The 18,509-nt window shown below is 42.1% G+C and overlaps 1 protein-coding gene across 4 annotated transcripts; it reads left to right on the top strand.

The window, feature by feature from the left end:
* Positions 1-330: 330 nt before the first annotated feature.
* si:ch1073-335m2.2 (msx2-interacting protein) lies at positions 331-18,448 on the top strand. Of its 4 annotated transcripts, none has more exons than XM_034139574.1 (15): positions 331-616; positions 1,823-2,137; positions 5,082-5,555; positions 5,709-5,863; positions 6,607-6,807; positions 6,940-7,091; positions 7,177-7,302; positions 7,407-7,520; positions 7,609-7,722; positions 7,806-7,906; positions 8,167-15,508; positions 15,794-15,862; positions 15,964-16,158; positions 16,685-16,843; positions 17,424-18,448. In XM_034139574.1, the coding sequence occupies exons 1-15, from the start codon at positions 534-536 to the stop codon at positions 17,553-17,555; spliced, it is 9,732 nt and encodes a 3,243-aa protein (XP_033995465.1). In that variant the 5' UTR covers positions 331-533; the 3' UTR covers positions 17,556-18,448. The 4 variants fall into 4 exon arrangements, with proteins under 4 accessions (XP_033995465.1, XP_033995466.1, XP_033995464.1 ...); XM_034139575.1 differs by having other exon boundaries at positions 5,079-5,555; positions 6,946-7,091; XM_034139573.1 differs by having other exon boundaries at positions 5,079-5,555.
* The last annotated feature ends 61 nt before the right edge of the window (positions 18,449-18,509 follow it).

The following is an 18,509-nucleotide window of genomic DNA, read 5'->3' as shown; positions in this document are numbered from 1 at the left end:
GTCAGGGGCCGTGGTGGTTGTGATCTGAGTGCTGCAAGTCCAAGATCACATAATAATATGTTGTATAATATTGATATCAAATAATTCAAATGTAAGGCATGTATCCAACACAGGAGCGTTAAAAAGATGATGGGATCTACGTGTATGTTACTGGTATTATGATAGAAAAACATTGATTACCTTGCAGACAGCACCACGTGACCGCGAAGACAAGTCGCGGGCTTAAGGTTGTTCCTCGTTGAAGAAATCGCGTGACGATTGTTGTTGTCTATTCGTAAACTGTCGAGTACGCGCAAGCACGTCGAGTTCGGGGCCGCGCAGCTCGCACCCAAAACCCATCAGGAGCGAGTCTCACGCTCGTGCCCGTACATGGATCAGGGACGCAGCGACAGCAGCTAAAGCTAAACGGGCAGCAGCTACCAGGCCCAAATTATTCACACCGTCGTTCATTTTGTTCAGGCGGACCTCCGACCGGCAGGGAATAGAAAACGTGCGAGATCATATGTGGTTGAAGGGGGGAAGAAAAGCTCAAGATGGTTCGGGAAACCAGACACCTTTGGGTGGGAAATTTACCCGAACATGTTCGAGAGGAGAAGATCGTGGAGCATTTTAAACGGTGGGTTACGCAAGCTGTGTTGGCCGAGCAGCGCGCGCTAGGTACTAACGTTAGCTCGTCGCAAAGGGCAGCCTAATGCTAACACGGCTAACGTTAGCATTTTACAAGTTTTACAAGTCAGAGGGTTTCTGCCTTTGTTATGTTGCAGCACAGCAATGTTATTTTAACAAGGTGTTGGTTATGGTACTGCTTAAGTGGACATGTTTACGGTTTGTAGTATTTGGCTAACTTTTGCTAAAGGAGCCAAGTAGCTAGGTGTGCTAGCCACCGAGCTACCACCCAACCAACCAACCATTTTGTGGGAAGTCGAGACGTTTTCATGATCAGTAAAAGCCAAACGTCAGCTAGCGTTAGCGGAGCAGCAGGTCAGATAGCATGACATGCCGTGTGTTATTTAGCAACGGGGACGTGTGCTTCACAGCGCTATTGCTCTGGTCAACAGTGTTGTTAGATAAATATTAAATGTAGAGAAGATACAATCGGCAACCGATCACTGAGCTCACCGACCTGCAAATCTAATGTTAGCTAGTTGTTGTGCTGCTTCACGTCGAAGTACTTGAACCCTGCTAACACACGCAGTGTTGTTTTCTAATTTTGCCAATTTACAAATAAAAGCAAACCAGGTGTTGCTCTCAAAAACAACGTTAGTATTTTAATATACAGGAAGCTAACAGGATACACTTCATGATCCCCATGTTCGTAGAAGTAAATACAAACCAAGTAACTTTATTATTTGCTACATTTTTGTGAATACCATTTGAATAACTTCTCATATAGCTCATCTGCAACACAATAAACACTACAGCCAGTGAAAGTTAATGGTAGCTATTGCGGTACACAATAACAAGTGGTGTGCTGTTTTGATGAGATGCTTTTTATAGTTGTTGAACACGAACATTTGGCATGTTTTAGTACCCGGAGGGATGTTTGATTAACGACAGAAACCTCCCAACATGACTTGTAACGCTAAGCATAGTCGCCCAGCATAACTGTCGCCGACACTGACAGTTTTATCTGTTCAGAGGCCTACAAGGAAATGTTGGTGTTAATTTTCTTTAGTTCATATTTTGAGAAGGATCATTGCTCTTTGCTTTTATTATCAGGGTCTCTATTGCTCTCCATTTACAGAAAAATGGCTACGCTGGCTCTAATATTAGCTGGTGTATATGTAATTTCCTGTTTGTTTTTATTGTCATTTCCTTTCAGGTATGGCCGTGTGGAAAGTGTTAAAGTTCTGCGGAAGCGAGGGTCAGAGGGCGGTGTTGCAGCCTTTGTGGATTTTGTGGATATTAAAAGTGCGCAGAAAGCTCACAATGCTGTCAACAAGATGGGAGACCGGGACCTTCGAACTGACTACAATGAACCGGGGTCAGTCCCTAGTGCTGTTCGAGGCCTTGAAGACAGCTCCCCCTCGAGCAGTCGAGACGTTACAGGATTCTCTAGGGCAACAGTTGGTCCAGTGTTTGGCCCACCTGTGTCCCTGCACACCAGAGAAGGACGTTATGAACGGAGAATAGAAGGGTAAGTGGACACGGCCTCCCCTTAAATACCAGGGGAATCGAGGTATTGGATAGGTGTAAAACCTAAACACATAGTGGGGTTATTCATGAGGGATATATGCCTCAAGGGAGTTGCACAAAGGTAATTAGGGATCCACTTTTCATCCTAATTGACTCGCCTTTCCCATGGGATTTAAGTAAATTAACCACACATTATCATTTGGTAGTGTAACTTCTTATTCAAGGTCTGACATCTGGTTTGGATATTACATCTGTGAGGAATATCCTGGTGAGTTTTGGATTTATTACATTTTGTGGGAAACTACCTTGGGGCCCTATTGGATACTTTTAAACATTTTCCTCCTAAATACGGGATATATCCTCGATTTTTACTTGGAATCGCTTGAAACTGGAAGTAAATCCCTATTATGAAGGATGTACTTTTCTTTGAAGAATCCATGCAGGTAACATATCATTATGTGAAGGATCTCCTCGGGTTGTCGACATTTTCTTCCTCATGGCCACATCAGACGGATGGACTACTTTTTATGATTTTTTTGCATCTGTGGATACGGCCCACTCTGGATTTACGTTTTGAACAACTGGATAGAAGAACCTCCTATTTATTAAACATTACAGGAAAGACAGATGTAGTGCGTACATCCTAGGCTATCTCAGTCATTAAAGTTTCAGGTTAACTTTTTATATTAAATACATTTTCTTCTCAAATATGGAAGCTATACGAAGAAGACTTCGCAAGATCACAGAGGATCCAACCACCACTTTGTGGAGCTATTCTTGTTGTGGATTGATGGCCATGAAGACCTGTGAAGACTGCATAGTTGGATGTACCCTCCTGGATGTATGCAAAGCATTTGGGATGTACTGATGTGGACCCTAGTATGGATAGGTGTAGATGCCATTCGTTTGGATTACTCAAGTGTGGATGTAGCTGTGTAAGACCTCTTCCTCAGCTCAGTGGGGAGAAGAGCACTCGTGTAACAGAGAGTTGAAGATAACCTTTTCCAAGTTACTTACTAGATGAAGCCTTCAATTACATAAACCTGATAAGATCCTAGGATTGTGGAATAAAGACATGCCTATGAGCCCATCTGGTGTTTTCGTGCTGTGATATTAGTATATGTGAGTCTACAAGCTTGTTTGACTACTTGATATCAGCAGTGGAATATATTTTCCCCCCTTTTTCGCAAGTATCCTGACTTTTGGAGCATCCTCGCACTTCAAGACAAAATTTATCCAGTTGGATGTATTTTCCATCCGGGCAACAAGTTACTGTGTAAACGAGCTGGATTTAGCTGAAAGTTCATCTTAAAAAAAATTATTATTACGGTCTTATGTTCCTATATATTTTTTTACCACATGTCCAGAAATCCATGAAGAAGTCCATCTCTGTGATTGTTTTTTTCCTTTTTCCATTCAATGAAGAGAATAAAGTAGCTGTGGATTATACGTCATCAACCTACTGACCTGGTGCATCACACTATTTGAAGATAACGTGCAGTGCGAATCAAGAAACCCGTTTTTGTCCAATTAGATAAATAGATTTTTCCCCTTGTTTTTTTCATTCGGGGTCTCACTCTCTGATCCACCTAGATTTTATTTGGATTAGTTTCGGTAACTTCTTTTCCAAAAGGTTGGTATTGCTCTGCCCTCTGCATATTTCTTTCTCTAACATTCCTTAGTGCTTTGTCTAATATCAGGTTTTGCACTGCTTTTAGGGAAAGATTCATTTGATGCAAGAGAGGGAACAAATGTGTATTAGTGCATATACTGTTTACAATACATAAATGTAGAATTTGTCATTTCTTTATGAAAGTGCTTCTTTTTCCAGCATTACATAAATACTACAAAGTATTGTTTTCACATTTACATACATCACTCTGAACTGCATGGCATTTTAGATTTCAATACGGCAGGTACATTCCAGAGACATTTTTGACTTTTTTTCTTACCATCAATAGTTCATTAACAGTCAGCCTCTTAAATCAGCTCCCCAGGAAACCCAGTGGAGTCAAAACTCTTCAAGGTTTTTGTTTCTGCAAATTAAAGTAAATAAAAAAGACTTACAACAGCATTTCAAGATTTCTGGATCATGTGTCCATGTGTAGTTTTTCAAAAATTAAACAAATACGTTTGTAGTGACAACGACTGGGGCAGCTTCTTTTCATGTGACTGTTTATGAATTTTAAAGTATTGAGAAAATTGTGCTTGACGTAGTCCTGTTTCTGTCAAATGTTAATTTAGTTTTAGAATGAGCACAGTTAAGCTATAGGAACGGCGCCACACAAGTCAATCTCACTTTTGAAGCCAAATGACACAAATTTGCCTTAAGAGTCTTTACAATCTCTAAAGCATACAACACCCTCTATCTGTAGACCCTCGTCTGGTGTTTGCAGAGAGTGCCAGCAGTTGATAGGTTGACCCCATTATGTCATGGCTTGAGGAGTCATTTTATTTGGCGTACTTGTATAGTTGTTAGACATTTTTCTACCAATTGTTTATCCTCATATATTGCAGGAAAATGTTTTTTTTTTTCTGAGTGAAAATATGAAACTTTTGTTGTAAAACATTTAGCTAAAAAGTGTATATATATATATATATATATATATTTTTTAAACATGGTTCCAATGAACTGGAACCCTATAGAAGAGATCGATGTTTGGTTTTGATGTTAACACATCAAAGATGACAGTTAGAATAATTAATTTTTGCCTATGGGCATAAATGTCAGAAACGGTTTGTTTAAAAAAAAACTGGCATTGCTATTTATAAGAATATTGATCGTACTTATCTGGCCTGCTCTCAGCTACATCTTTTCTGTACCGACCATTTGGATTTTCACTTAAATGCCAAATCATTTTTCAGGAAATAGTATTTTGCATTTTTTTTTTTTTTTTTAATCATAACTTTCTTTTCTTCTCTATCCTGTTCTTATTTTACAGTAGCTCAGAAACCCGCGAACGTGCATATGATCACAGCCCATATGGACACCATGAGCGCAGTGGCACTTTCGACAGACAGCGCCACTACAACGCTGATTATTACAGAGATCGTACCATGTTTGCTGCTGCTGGCCCTGGAAGTAGTGCCATTGGGGGAAGCTTTGAGGCAGCAGACCCACATTTTGACTCTAGAATTCGAGACCCATTTACTCTTACTAATTCTTCACGGCGTGACCTATACAGAGATGAGAGAGGACGGCGGGTTGATAGGACCTACCATCACCGGAGGAGCCGATCATCTCATTCCTCACAGTCGAGGCACCCTTCTCCACAACGGACCACGGGACAAACCCCTAAAACTCCTCATTCCCCTAAAAGAGCTCCTTTGTCCCCTGGGAGAGGTCCGCGATCTCGATCCCACAGCAGGTCGTCGAGCTCTGATTCTGTCAGCAGCACCAGCAGCACTGGCAGCGGCAGGTGTGGCATTTGTTTTGTTGAGATATTAATGCTTCACGTTTATGTTTGTTGACTTAATTATGTCACTGGCGAACCATCAACGGATATCAGAATATACTTTCTTGACTTGTGTGTATTCATTGTTCTTTTTACATTGATTTCTGGGGGCAACAGTGACTCAAACAGCAGCTCAAGTGATGGATCTCGGGCACGCTCTGTTCAGTCGTCAGCTACTCACGCCCCTACTCAGTCTTCTATGGGGCTCGACTCGGATGAGCCACGCAGAAGCTTTGGGATTAAAGTGCAAAACCTACCAGTACGCTCCACAGGTAGGTTTCTACATTTCAGCAACTCGGAGAGTCTTCCAATCACCAAATGTTCTTTTAATACTGACTCAGAAGTATCTGTAAATTGTAAAATAGGCTAGACAGAACCACGTTATCCATAAATGTGTACATTCTTTATTATTGTGCACAGCACTATGTTTGTTGCTGTACGACACATGTTGTTTTGATGAAATTAATTTGGGTTATGGAGCTACATTTCCATAAAAGCATTTGTTGGAGGATGGAGATTCCTCATCATGTTGTATTCTAATGGAGACTTAATACATCAATATTATCCAATCATGCACTGTTTATTTGTATACAGTTTTGTATTACTATATTTACAGTTATCTTTTAAACACTTAATTGCAGGCTAAGAGCTGTTAAACTTTGTTGTGCCTGACAAATATTTTTATGAAATAAAGTAAATACAACATTAGACATATTTCCTCTGCTTAGGGTGGGCGATACATTGATATACTTTATGTTTTGCAGCTATGAGTAAATTCTATGCCAACAAGAAGTACAAATATGAATTATCAAGTAATTTGGTGCATTTTAGCAAATAGTATGCAGGTCACTGAAGTTAAAGCAAAGGTTTCGGCTCAACAATCTTATATTCTGTAGTTTTACATTGTAAATATTTCAGTGATATTTTGTTCATGAATGTATACCTTTTGAAACCAATGTAGCTTGTAAACTTAAACAAGATGCAGTTGTGTAATATGTTTTTCCTTCCTCTGCAGACACAAGTTTAAAAGATGGACTTTTCCATGAATTCAAGAAACATGGGAAAGTGACGTCAGTGCAGATACATGGAGCGTCAGAAGACCGCTATGGTTTGGTGTTTTTTCGACAGCAAGAGGATCAAGAGAAAGCCCTCACTGTCTCCAAAGGAAAGCTGTTCTTTGGCATGCTTATTGAAGTCATAGCCTGGAATGGTCCTGGTAAGTGATGACAAATATACAAAGTAATACATAAGTAAAAAGTAAATAAATGATTTAATAAACTTGATCTAATCTACTTGACATTTAGCAGCATGTCAGTGATATTAATCCTAAACCGATTATTTTCACCAGAAACAGAGAGTGAAAACGAGTTCAGGCCCTTGGATGGTCGGATAGATGAGTTTCACCCAAAGGCCACAAGGACACTGTTTATAGGCAACCTTGAGAAGACTACTAGTTATCAACAACTCCTTGACATTTTTCAACGCTTTGGAGAAATTGTGGTATGCTACTATTTACGTTTGTTACTGTGCAAAGTTACAATTAACATTTGATGTGTCTCTAATTTATTTATCTTTAATCCTCAAGGACATTGACATCAAGAAAGTAAATGGAGTTCCCCAGTATGCCTTTGTGCAATACTCTGATATTGCCAGTGTCTGCAAGGCCATTAAGAAGATGGATGGAGAGTATCTGGGGAGCAACAGACTAAAGGTAGTGTTTTTACAAAAAACAACAGTAACATTTTGCTCAATTTAGGATTTCCAGGGAACATACGTTTTGTATCTAATATGTGTGTTTCTCTCTTATTATTGAAGCTTGGGTTTGGGAAGAGTATGCCTACAACGTGTGTCTGGCTAGATGGTTTGGCAACCAGCGTTACAGAGCAGTACCTCACACGGCATTTCTGCCGCTATGGACATGTTGTAAAGGTAAGGTGTTATATTTTCCCTTGTTTAAGCTATTTGTTTTATTGTTGTAGTTTTCACAACTCTTAATGTATCTTTTCTGTTTTTTCAGGTTGTGTTTGATCGATTAAAAGGGATGGCCCTCATCTTGTACAACAACACAGATTTCGCTCAGGCAGCTGTAAGGGAGACCAAAGGTTGGAAGATTGGGGGCAATAAAATAAAGGTAAATAATAACAATTATAGGGTTAATTATTTAAACATATTAATCAAACATGTGTGCTAACAACTTTTTTTTATCTATTAAAGGTGGATTTTGCAAGTCAAGAGAGTCAGATGGCCTTCTACCGAACTATGCAGACATCTGGTCAAGACATTAGAGACTTCTACGAAATTCCTACTGAACGACGGTAAATAGCTTGTATTTTTTTTATTGCATGCACAATTTAAGTTTTTTCTTTAAATTCAGCAAATGGAATTGCTTTTCTTTCAAATTATATTAACCCTGATTTAAATATGTCTGATGTTGGGTGTACTCATAATCACAGTTCTATTGCAAAATATTTAAGCACTTTTAAGTCTTAAAAGTGAACATGTTTGAGATGATACATTATTTAGGACCATGGCATTAATAATTTTTCTCTTGCTATTGTTTCTTTTTCTTCCACAGAGAGGAACGGAGACCTCCATACCATGAATTTACAGCAGAAAGGGCTTACTTTGAGAATATACGGACACCTGGCATCTATCCTGAAGAAGCTCGAAGAGACTACGCTGCTCGCAGCAGGGAACGTTTTCCTGAACTGGAACACTTTCAGGGGGAACACTTTGACCCACGTTTTCATGAAGACCCAAGAGACTTCCGGGACTTCAGAGACCCCTTTGAGCAAGACATTCGAAAATACACATATATTCAAAGAGAGCGAGAAAGAGAGCGAGAGCGATTTGAGGCTGATCGTAGCAGGTGGAGCCCTTCCCATCCAAGGCGACCTATTACTCCTACAGTATCACCATCACCCTCTGATCGAGCTCCCAGGGACTCAGAAAGACGCGTTTACAGTCAATCTTCAGAGAGAAGTGGTAGTGTGAGCTCAATGTCACCACCACACTTTGATAAATCTGAAAAGGCCCTGCTTGAACATGCCTCCAAGAGTGACAAGAGTGACAAAAGCAGCCAACCAGAGCTTGTGGCAAGTGCAGAGAAAATTAAACGTACAAAACGAAAAGAGAAAGGGGACAAAGACAAAGCTGAGAAGGTTAAATCCAGGAAAACAAAGGGGCAATCCCCATCCAACCTACTACCGGAAACAGAGCTTGAGACTGGTTTTGATGGAGCGTCTGGAAGAGGAAGGGGATCAGACCAGGATGCTCATGAGAGGAATAAATGCAAGGGGGAAGCTGAACCCTTACCTGGCAATCAGTTGGCAACTGCTCTTGACTCTGTAAAAAGTGACAGATCTGAAAATAGTAAAGGTGAGAACTCAGACTTGGATGGAAAAAATCGACTCAAGAAACATCTAAAGCCTGATATTGGAAATGATGGGAAAGATGTATCCGTTGACTCGGATCGCCTTGAGGCAAGAAAAAGGCGCTTTGCTGATTCAGGTGGCAGGACCATTCGTCAGAAAAGAAGCAGGCATGAAGAGGACGACGCCGTTCCATCTTCAGATTTTGGTGGTGCTGGTGCTCTTATGAAAGAGATTGACACTGACAAAAACAAAGATTCACAACGGAGAGATTCAAGACTCAAAAGTGATAAAAGTAGCACTCAGAAAGATGGTCAAGAGGACCTTAGAGGACAAAGGGAGAAGTCTGAGTCTCTGGACCCACGACATCCAGGGCACATTTCATCTAGAAGGTTTTCACACGAGGGGATTACAGATCAAAGCAGTATAAGAGAACACGAACACCATGCTGCTTTCACATGTGTTGCTCAGAATGCTGACACTGAGAAAAGTGTTAAGAACAAGGAAGACCATGTTGACATTGACCTCTCTCAGAGTTATCGCAAGCAAATGGAGCAAAACAGGCGACTGCACCAGCAGCAACTGCAGCGTGAATCTGACAAGTCTGACAAACCAGGAAGTCCTCAAGAAGCAGAGGACTTGGAACATCGCAGTCTTGTGCATGAAGTTGGCAAACCACCTGAGGATGTAACGGATACTTTTCCATCTCACAAATTAAAGAAAATAGACCTTTTAGAGACTGACTCCGGAATTAAGAGGGAGCGTGTCTACAGGAGAATTAGACAAAAAAGTGAAGATCGTGACTGGAACAACATCTCTCCTCCAGGACATCAGCACTTCTCTCACCATGCAGATGAAGAGTTTTCGGACCCTTCTCAGAAAGAGTTGAGTAGAAATGAGGAAAAACTTCACCCAGATCTGGAGCTGTTGGTCAAAAGGACACATAGCACACAGGTAAACAAGCCAAACACTCCTTTACTTAGTGTGGAAGAAGAGCAACAGAAGAGATGGGAGAGCAGAGTTAAACAAGACTTGTTACCTGACCTAAACTTTTCTAGAGGTCTTGGTAAAAATATTCACAATCGCAAGCGTTTGGAATATGGTATGTGGCATGACCTTGAGCCTGGGGAAGTTCGATCTGACTCTGAAGAGGACAGAGAAGCCAAACCCCACTCTCCAGTGCCCTCCACATCAGTGCCTTTTTCTGAAAGGCCAAGGGTTGATCGATTTTCAGACCCCAAGCTAGCAAGTCTTGAAAGGAACAAATTCTACTCCTTTGCACTTGATCAAACCATCACACCAGATACAAAGGCTCTGCTCGAACGTGCAAAATCTCTCTCCTCTTCAAGAGAAGATAACTGGTCCTTTTTGGATTATGATTCTCACTTTGCAGGTTTGCGCAACAGAAAGGATACTGAGAAGGTGGAATCAGCACCACGTCCTACACCCTCCTGGTACATGAAAAAGAAAAAGATTCGCAGTGGATCTGAAGACAAACTTGATGAGCGCAAGGAGGAGCCCAAGCCGGAAGAACAGGAACGTAGGGAGCTTTTTGCCTCCCGCTTTCTTCACAGCCCCGTGTTTGAGCTGGACACTCGGCGACTTCAACACTTGGAACGCAAACATGAAGAACCTGAGCTTGTAAACCTGCAACCTGGACAGCAAGGTGATGGTGAACTTGACACTGGGCCAGTTGTCCTTTTCCATAGTCGTTTTTTGGAACTTACACGACTTCAACAACAGAAGAATAAACCCCATCAGTTACCAGAGGCAAAAGAAGTCTCAATAATCACTAGTGAGAAAGTGGAAAAAACACCTGTTCAAGAGCAACAAGCAGTGCAGTCTCCTGAAACAACAGAATCCATCATGGAGCCAGAAATCAAACCAATCAGTCCTGCTGAAGAGGCTATTCCTGAACCCCGACTCACACTTACTTCTGTCACCCAATCTGTGGTCAAGGACCTTCCTCCACCGGAAGAGACATTTGTTGCATTAAATCCAACCCCCGATCCATATACCCCCGTGTCTGTCATAAAGGAAGAGATTAAAGTAGAGATCAAAGAGATTGAACCTATTGTACCTATGCACCATCAATTAACTGAGGGCTTATCTGATGCTGAACCTGCACCAGTTGCAGCACCTGCACCCATTTATTCGATGGATAAATATAAAGCTTCTCAATCTGTAGAGAAATATGATAATATCAGTGATGTAAAACCTCTCTGTATAGAAAAACCAAGCCGTCGGGATTCTAATGATGAGCTTGTTAGCATTTCAGAAGCAGAGCTAGATCCTCAGACAACACAACCAGAAGTGCCAGAAGCAACTAGTCCCATTCCACATAGTCTTGTAGAGGAAGAGAAGGAGACCAATGCTATTTGGAAAACAGAAGCAGAGCCTGAGGGAGAGGAGGAAAATCCTCAAGTTATTAAACTGCAGATGCCCATTGATGAGACAAACGACGAGCCCGTTTCACCTCAGAAGGAGTATAAAACGAAAGAAATGAAAAATAAAAAGCTCAAACACTCCCCTGCTCAAGTGGCTCCAGTTCCTGTGGTATCTAACTCTGGTCTGGAGAAACCATTAACACGCAAGAGTGAGCGCATTGACAAAGAGAAGCTAAAACGAGGATCATCCCCAAGGGCTGAATCAAAGTCAACAGGCAAGTCTCCGATTCAGGGATCAGAATCCGAGATGTCCGAGCCTGGCATATCAGCAGGCAGAGCAAGACGAAGAAATGTTAAATCTGTGTATGCCACTCCAGTTGAAGATGATGGGCCAGTTCGTCCTGGAAAGGAAATTCCAGACTCGCCACGCTCTGCCAGAAAGCGAGGTTCAGACAAAGATGCAACACAACAACAAAATATGGAACAGGATCCACCTGCTCCAGCCCCTACGAAACGGGGCCGTCCGCCCAAGAATCGCAAGCAAGTGGACGAGAGTTCAGCATGTAAAGTAGAAAAATCTAAATTGGACAATAAAGACACGGACTCAAATGAATCAGAAGGTGGGGAACGAATACCAAGAGTGTCAAAAGGTAAAACCTCTCCTCATGGCACCAAGGATTCATGGAATCCAATGTCGACAGTTCAAGGATCTGGATTACCACGGAAAGTGAGGAAAAGTGACGCGACTGAGGATGATCAGGAAATGGATTTCACAGATGAAGATTCCATGGTTTTGCAAGATTCATCAAGTTCATTTAAAGAAGATCCACCCATTCAAGTTGAAAAGAAAGAGGAGAAAGACAAACAAGGGAGAGAATTAGGCAGAGATAAAGATGATTTTCTCGATGAGGCTTCTGAAGGTAAATCAAATGGGAAAGAGTCCGATTCCCCAGTTTTAGAAGAGAAATCTGCTTCAGAGAAGATTGTTAGAGGAAAAACCAAGTTGACGAGAACTCCCAAGTCTCCTGTTCTCAAGAACCTCAAAATCAGACTAAATGTCACGGAGGTCAAGGATCTTCTTCAGTTAGGGGATGATGAACTTGGGAGTCAAGAGGATTCTTCCAAAAAGCTCAGACCAGATGACCACAGTGATCCTGTTTCAAAATGTACTAGTGCCGACCAAGAGGGCCCTAACGATGAGGAAAAGGACATTTCCGCTGAGGAAAAACAAGAGCTCCTTGAATCACCAAAACATGTCATTTCACAGGAGCTGGAATTGGAGCAAGCTGTTGAGAACATTGCTAAACTTACAGATCCAACTTTTCCAACAGAACCACCAACGCCACCTATTCCACCTCCAGAAGTCAAAAGTGAGCCAGAGGAAGAAAAACCTTATCCTGCTAGTGAGACAGAACTTATGGCTGCTATTGATTCGATAACTGCAGAGGATGGAAGTGTTATCTCATCCCAAGCGCCTCCTCCAAGTGCTGATGTCGTTTCAGAACCTGAGATACAAAACGTGATACCCTCTGCCAAGGACGATGAACCTGCAACAACAAATACACCTGCCATAAAGGAGGAGCCTGTCTTTCCTACAACACCGAAAAAGGGCCCGAAGGGAAGACCTAAAACACCTAAACGTTTTAAAGGACAAAAGCAAGTAAGAAGAGATTTTAAGGAAGGCCCTTCAATAAGTGAGGAGTTGACAACTCCTTTAGCAGAAAGCCCACCATCCAGTGTAAAGACTGTTCTTACATCAACTCCATCAGCAGCGACCACAACGGTTATCACTCCTACTACTTGGAAGCCAGAACCTGAGCCAGAGCCTTTGGCAGTCAAAGCCACAGATGTAAACAAAGATGGAGAGGCACCTTCTGAAGAACAGATTCAACATCTCAAATCTGTTAACCCCCAATCGAAGAGTCCAATACTTCCAAAGCCCCAACAGGTGCCAGCCGAGTGCACCACCCCTTCCCTGTCTCCACTAGCTAACAGGCCACATATACGACCCATTCAAACAAATAGAATTCCTGTTTCTCCACCAGATTGGCGCCACCAGTCTAAAGATACAGTCTCCGTCTCACCCTTCATGCCGTTATCATCAAAGGAAAACCAGTCTTTACCCTCAGACTCTGACAACATGATTATTGATCATGGCACAAGTGATTTGAGACAGATTCTTATGAAACACAAAAATCTTTCATTGCCAGGCAGTAGTTCTATTCCTGGTAATCTACCCACCCTACGAGACCAGAATCCTTCTGATAGTAATACTCCATCAGCTGTTGTGCCAAATAAGTCACCACTACCTAGCAGTTTAATGGTAGCTCATCCAGCGCCCCCTATAGTTCGACCTCCAGCCTTACTACCATCTCCTGAGTCGAAGTCTGTGATCTCTGTTATTGCATCCACTGCAACCTCTGTTATCAGTCGCGTCTGCAACCCTCCTGAGTCCGATGACAAAGTTAACATAAACATTGGAAATCCCTGTGTGGATATGACTTTACCCAAGCCAACTTATAGGCCTAACAAAGACGATGCTGGATCATACCACGGGCCTGTGGCGGATGAGGTGGGAAGTGCCACACGATTCATTGTCGAGAGCCCCACTCTTGGTGCAGGATCTTGCCCAGGTCTAAGAGTTAATACATCTGAAGGAGTGGTAGTTTTGAGCCACTCGGGCCAGAAAATAGAGGGACCACAGAGGATAAGTGCAAAAATAAGTCAGATCCCACAAGCAACAGCAGGTGACATGGAATCTCAGCAGTTGGTATCCATGCCCCAGATAAAACAAGAAATGTATGGTCATTCTCATCTAGGACTTCAAAAGGGGCCTTCATCGCAGACAGATCATGGGCATCCTGGTAAAATGCAGTCGACTTCTATTAAACAAGAAAGCACGGGTTTGGAAAAGATGGAATCTTCTTACCAACCCGGACCTCAAGGAGTAGTGAAGCGTCTCCCACAAGGTAACCAACAAGTAATGAGTTACCATCAAGAATACATGCCAATAAAACATCAGAAGAAAATGGACAGTGCTGATCCTCACAGTACGGATGGAGCCAAACCATCTTGGACCTCTGCTATAAGTCCTGCAATAAGCCCCCATTTGCCCTCTCCGCCTGGTAACCATGTTGGCTTTGTTACTGCGGCTGGTGACAGAGCTCCCTCTCATATCAGTGGAGTCAAACAAGAACCACGATCCCCTCGAAAGTCAGGTCATCCCCACTCTCCGTTTACTAAAGTGTCCTCACCCATTGGCTCCTCCTCACCCAAGGGCATACCAGGGATGTTATCCACTGGCCTTCCTGCCATGCAACAGTTTATCTCTGGTGTACATCATCAAGAGCAGTCGGTTATCATGCAACCTCACAGTGTGCAAGGAGGCTTGGGACGGATGTCTCCTCACCGTGTTGCCCAGTCAATTCCAGTGGGGCATCTTGTCCAAGGAGATGTTCGGGTTAATACTCCACCTCTCTCTGTGATGAGCTATGGGATGCATAGTGAGCCTCTTGCCTCTCCTTGGTCTGGATCCATGCAGCCACGGCCAACGTCACCACAGACTGTTGGCAGAGACAAGGTTCTCAAGGTAAATCCAGCTTCGTTGAGGGGTCATGAGGGGGAACAAGAAGAAGCCAGGCGCTTCCACCAGGCTCAAGCAAGACAGTCTGCTGCACAATTAAAACCAGAGACTATGCAGTCAGATCCTCGTGGGCGTAGTGTCCAGTTAGAAACATACATGGCACAACGAGATATGCGAGTGCTCTTGCACCAACAGGGAGAGCGCTTGGCCACAGATCCTCATTCTGGACACATTCAAGAGATTCTTCCCCCCTCCTCGGCGCCCTCCAACCTGTCCTTATCCTTGTCTCCAAGAGCACATGTTTTGTCTAAAGGTGTGTCCGAGAAGGATATAACAAAGCAATTAGAGGCAAAGAGGCCACACTCTCCTCTTCCTAAAGATGGATTGATGGGGATCAGACAATCTGGGCAAGCAATGGCATCTCCCCAGAGAGCTCAGCTAATGCCACCAGGACCTAGTGGCTCATTCCCCGAGTACTCGGGGATGTACTCAAACCGAGGAGGCATCCACTCTCAAATACCAGAGACGCCACCTGTTGGACTTAACCAGCCACCTCTGAATGTCACACCAACCATGGTGAGTTCACTGCAATAAACTATCCAGTAGGTTAACCTAGTCAAATGTCATGGAGTCCACATTCCTGCAATAAATCATACGATCTTGAAATGTTCCGTTTTTTAAAACTATTTAAAAAAAGCTGTTGATTTAACTTTATGGTCATTTTGAAAGCTGTTGTATGTGGCGGTAAGCGGGACCGGCAATATAACACTGGCCAACTGAGTAAATATGCAAGATCGGGGTGTCTTCATGTTTCAGAAACTACTTTTCATGACACATAACACTATTGTCTGTAATCCATAGGGTGCAGACCTCCAGACGAAACCAGATGGCAAGATGACGCAGCCTGTTAATATGTTGCAGTTGCTCACGGTAAGACAAAACGTATCAGTTTGAATTGTGTTCATGGTTGTTGGGCTGAACAAGAAGCGGCTTTGTCTGACATGTCTCTGTTTTGTCTCCCATTTAAACAGAAATACCCTATTGTTTGGCAAGGCCTGCTGGCACTGAAAAACGACACAGCTGCAGTCCAGTTGCATTTTGTCTGTGGCAACAAAGCTTTGGCTCATCGATCACTGCCCCTACAAGAAGGAGGCGCATTGCTTAGGATTGTCCAGAGAATGAGACTAGAGGCTTCACAATTGGAGAGTGTAGCCCGAAGAATGACGGTACGTGTCTTTTTTGTTTTAGTCAAACTATGGGTGTGTGGATTAACGCTTTAATGACTTTCACATTCTGCCAATACATGTGATAAACAAGCATACAAAGACCCTAACCCTTAAACAAGAAAAAAAAAAGTGTTTAAGGTTAACAGCTTACTCAGTTGCCTGTTCTCACTGACGACTCAAAGTTAGTTACTAACGCTGAGATTGAATCCCATAACATTTACTAATTGACATTATGACACCGAATACTACTTCCTTAACAGATGTTGACATGTTATTTTCCTTTTGAATCCAATAAATGCATCTATTTAAATAAATCCTTCTTAACATATGTTACTTCACATGGCCTGTGAAAAGAGATGGAATCATGTTTGAGGTCAATTACCCATCTACATTTTGTTATAACGGATAAAACACAGTCACAGCAAAAACCTAAAACGCACTGTGACATACATGTCAGTTCATATCCGAAACCCTAACTCCCTACTGTTTCCTTTGCTGAACAACATTTACATGTTTATTTGTACAGGGGGACAGCGACTTCTGTCTCCTCCTTGCACTGCCATGCGGGCGAGACCAAGACGACGTCCTGAACCAAACTCAAGCTCTTAAGGCTGCTTTCATCAACTACCTGCAGGCAAAGTTGGCTGCTGGTATCATCAATATCCCTAACCCAGGCTCCAATCAGGTGAGACGTGAAGGATTGTTTCACGCCGTCTTGTGTTTTAACACGTTTTCTTTATGGAAGGTTAATCATTATTTGATAAAGGGATTTAGTCCTAGTACTTGGGGGGAAAACAAGTTATTAGTTTAGTCACATTTGAGTCATTTCTATCTTTTATAGTTTTAGTCGGTATGATTTGTCAGCTGTATATTTTATTGAGCCTTACTCATGTATCAAATTTATTTATATTAGCATTTCAATCCATTCTAGGAAAACCAAATATTTTAGTTCTAAGGATCAGGATCTATGACTGGGACAAAGTCAGAGAGCAAACTGAACTGTGTGTTTGAAAGTTAAAGAGAGAAAATGACTACGGGATGGGATTACGTTTTATTTGTTTAACTATCGTTTTTTTCTTTACCAAAATGAACACGGGTGTGACCTCTAAAGTCTCCTTTAAAGATATTGTCTGTTTTCTGTGCGGACTGTATGTTATTATTTCTCTGTCATTGCACAAACACTGAGCATGTTCAGAAGTATAACCCTGCTTTATGAAACACCTTTCCGTAAATACCTATATGTAATAGACGTTTTCTTTTTTCAGCCTGCCTACGTGCTGCAGATTTTCCCACCATGTGAATTCTCCGAGAGCCACCTGTCGCAGCTCGCCCCCGACCTTCTCAACAGGATCTCCAGCATCTCACCACACCTCATGATTGTCATCACCTCTGTGTAACCGTCACTGCTGGGAGCCGTACCATCAACGGATGTTCTTGCTGATGAGCCTCAGGAAACCAGAGGAATATGAGACTTTGTTTTTGCCCGGACACAATGGGAATGTATAGGATAAACCCTATCAACGCTTTTTTTTTCGCCGTCTTTTTTCCTTTTGTCACTCCTGTCTGGTATTTTTTTTGTCCTTCTCAAAAGAACTCAGGGATGGACCGAACCAGAATCAGTCTTATTTGACCATTTCTCTGCTGTATTTCTATTTATTGGAGTTTTATTTTAATGTTCGGAGATGCTCTGAAAAAGAATCAGGATGTTTGATGAACAACATTGAGTGACTATCTGGGTGGCCTTTTTTTCTTTACTCTTGTCTTTTATTGATTGTCATTAATTTCTTCACAAGCGTGGATCATAGAGGCTGTTGCTCCGCGATGGCAATAGAGACATTTCAAAATGTAATTTTAAATAATTGTGTACAGACTTCCTCGCCCGGCTTTCTTTGAGAGGAACAATTGACTTATGGAGGCCCTGTAGGACCACGTTCGTTTTACAGCTCCTTTAATTCCACCAGCTCATTTTTCTCACCATCGTCGCAGTTTCACTTCTGGCGCCGGCCTTTGCATCGAACAAGCTACCTTATCATTTGGGAGTTTTTGAATACAGGACTTTGTAAATATTTTAAATATTTAAACTTTGAAAATGGAACTTGGACAACTTAACAGAGACTTGAAACTCTGGGACAAACCAGAATGCAAAGTGTGGAAATGTAGATGGATATCCTTGATTTTTGGGTGTAAATACTTGTAACACAAGAAGGTTGGCAAGCTCTCCTGTAGAGTCTGCTGATGGCACTTCATATTTTGTAACTCAAATAAAACAAACTCCAAAAAACTTGAAAAATGAAGATGTAATCCTTTATTTTTTTACATCATGTTTGTCATTTCTCACTCCTTACTCAAGA

Source organism: Trematomus bernacchii, unplaced genomic scaffold (assembly GCF_902827165.1).
Source record: "Trematomus bernacchii unplaced genomic scaffold, fTreBer1.1, whole genome shotgun sequence".
Taxonomy (NCBI): Eukaryota; Metazoa; Chordata; class Actinopteri; order Perciformes; family Nototheniidae; genus Trematomus; species Trematomus bernacchii.
The sequence above is the reverse complement of the archived record's forward strand: the minus strand, read 5'-3'. Positions and strand labels throughout refer to the sequence as shown.

Coding starts and splice junctions, on each gene's coding strand:
- si:ch1073-335m2.2 (XM_034139573.1), top strand. CDS start 534: ATGGTTCGGGAAACCAGACACCTTTGGGTGGGAAATTTACCCGAACAT. Junction 6,808..6,939: donor CATAGCCTGGAATGGTCCTG/GTAAGTGATGAC, acceptor TATTTTCACCAG/AAACAGAGAGTGAAAACGAG. Junction 7,907..8,166: donor GAAATTCCTACTGAACGACG/GTAAATAGCTTG, acceptor TTTCTTCCACAG/AGAGGAACGGAGACCTCCAT.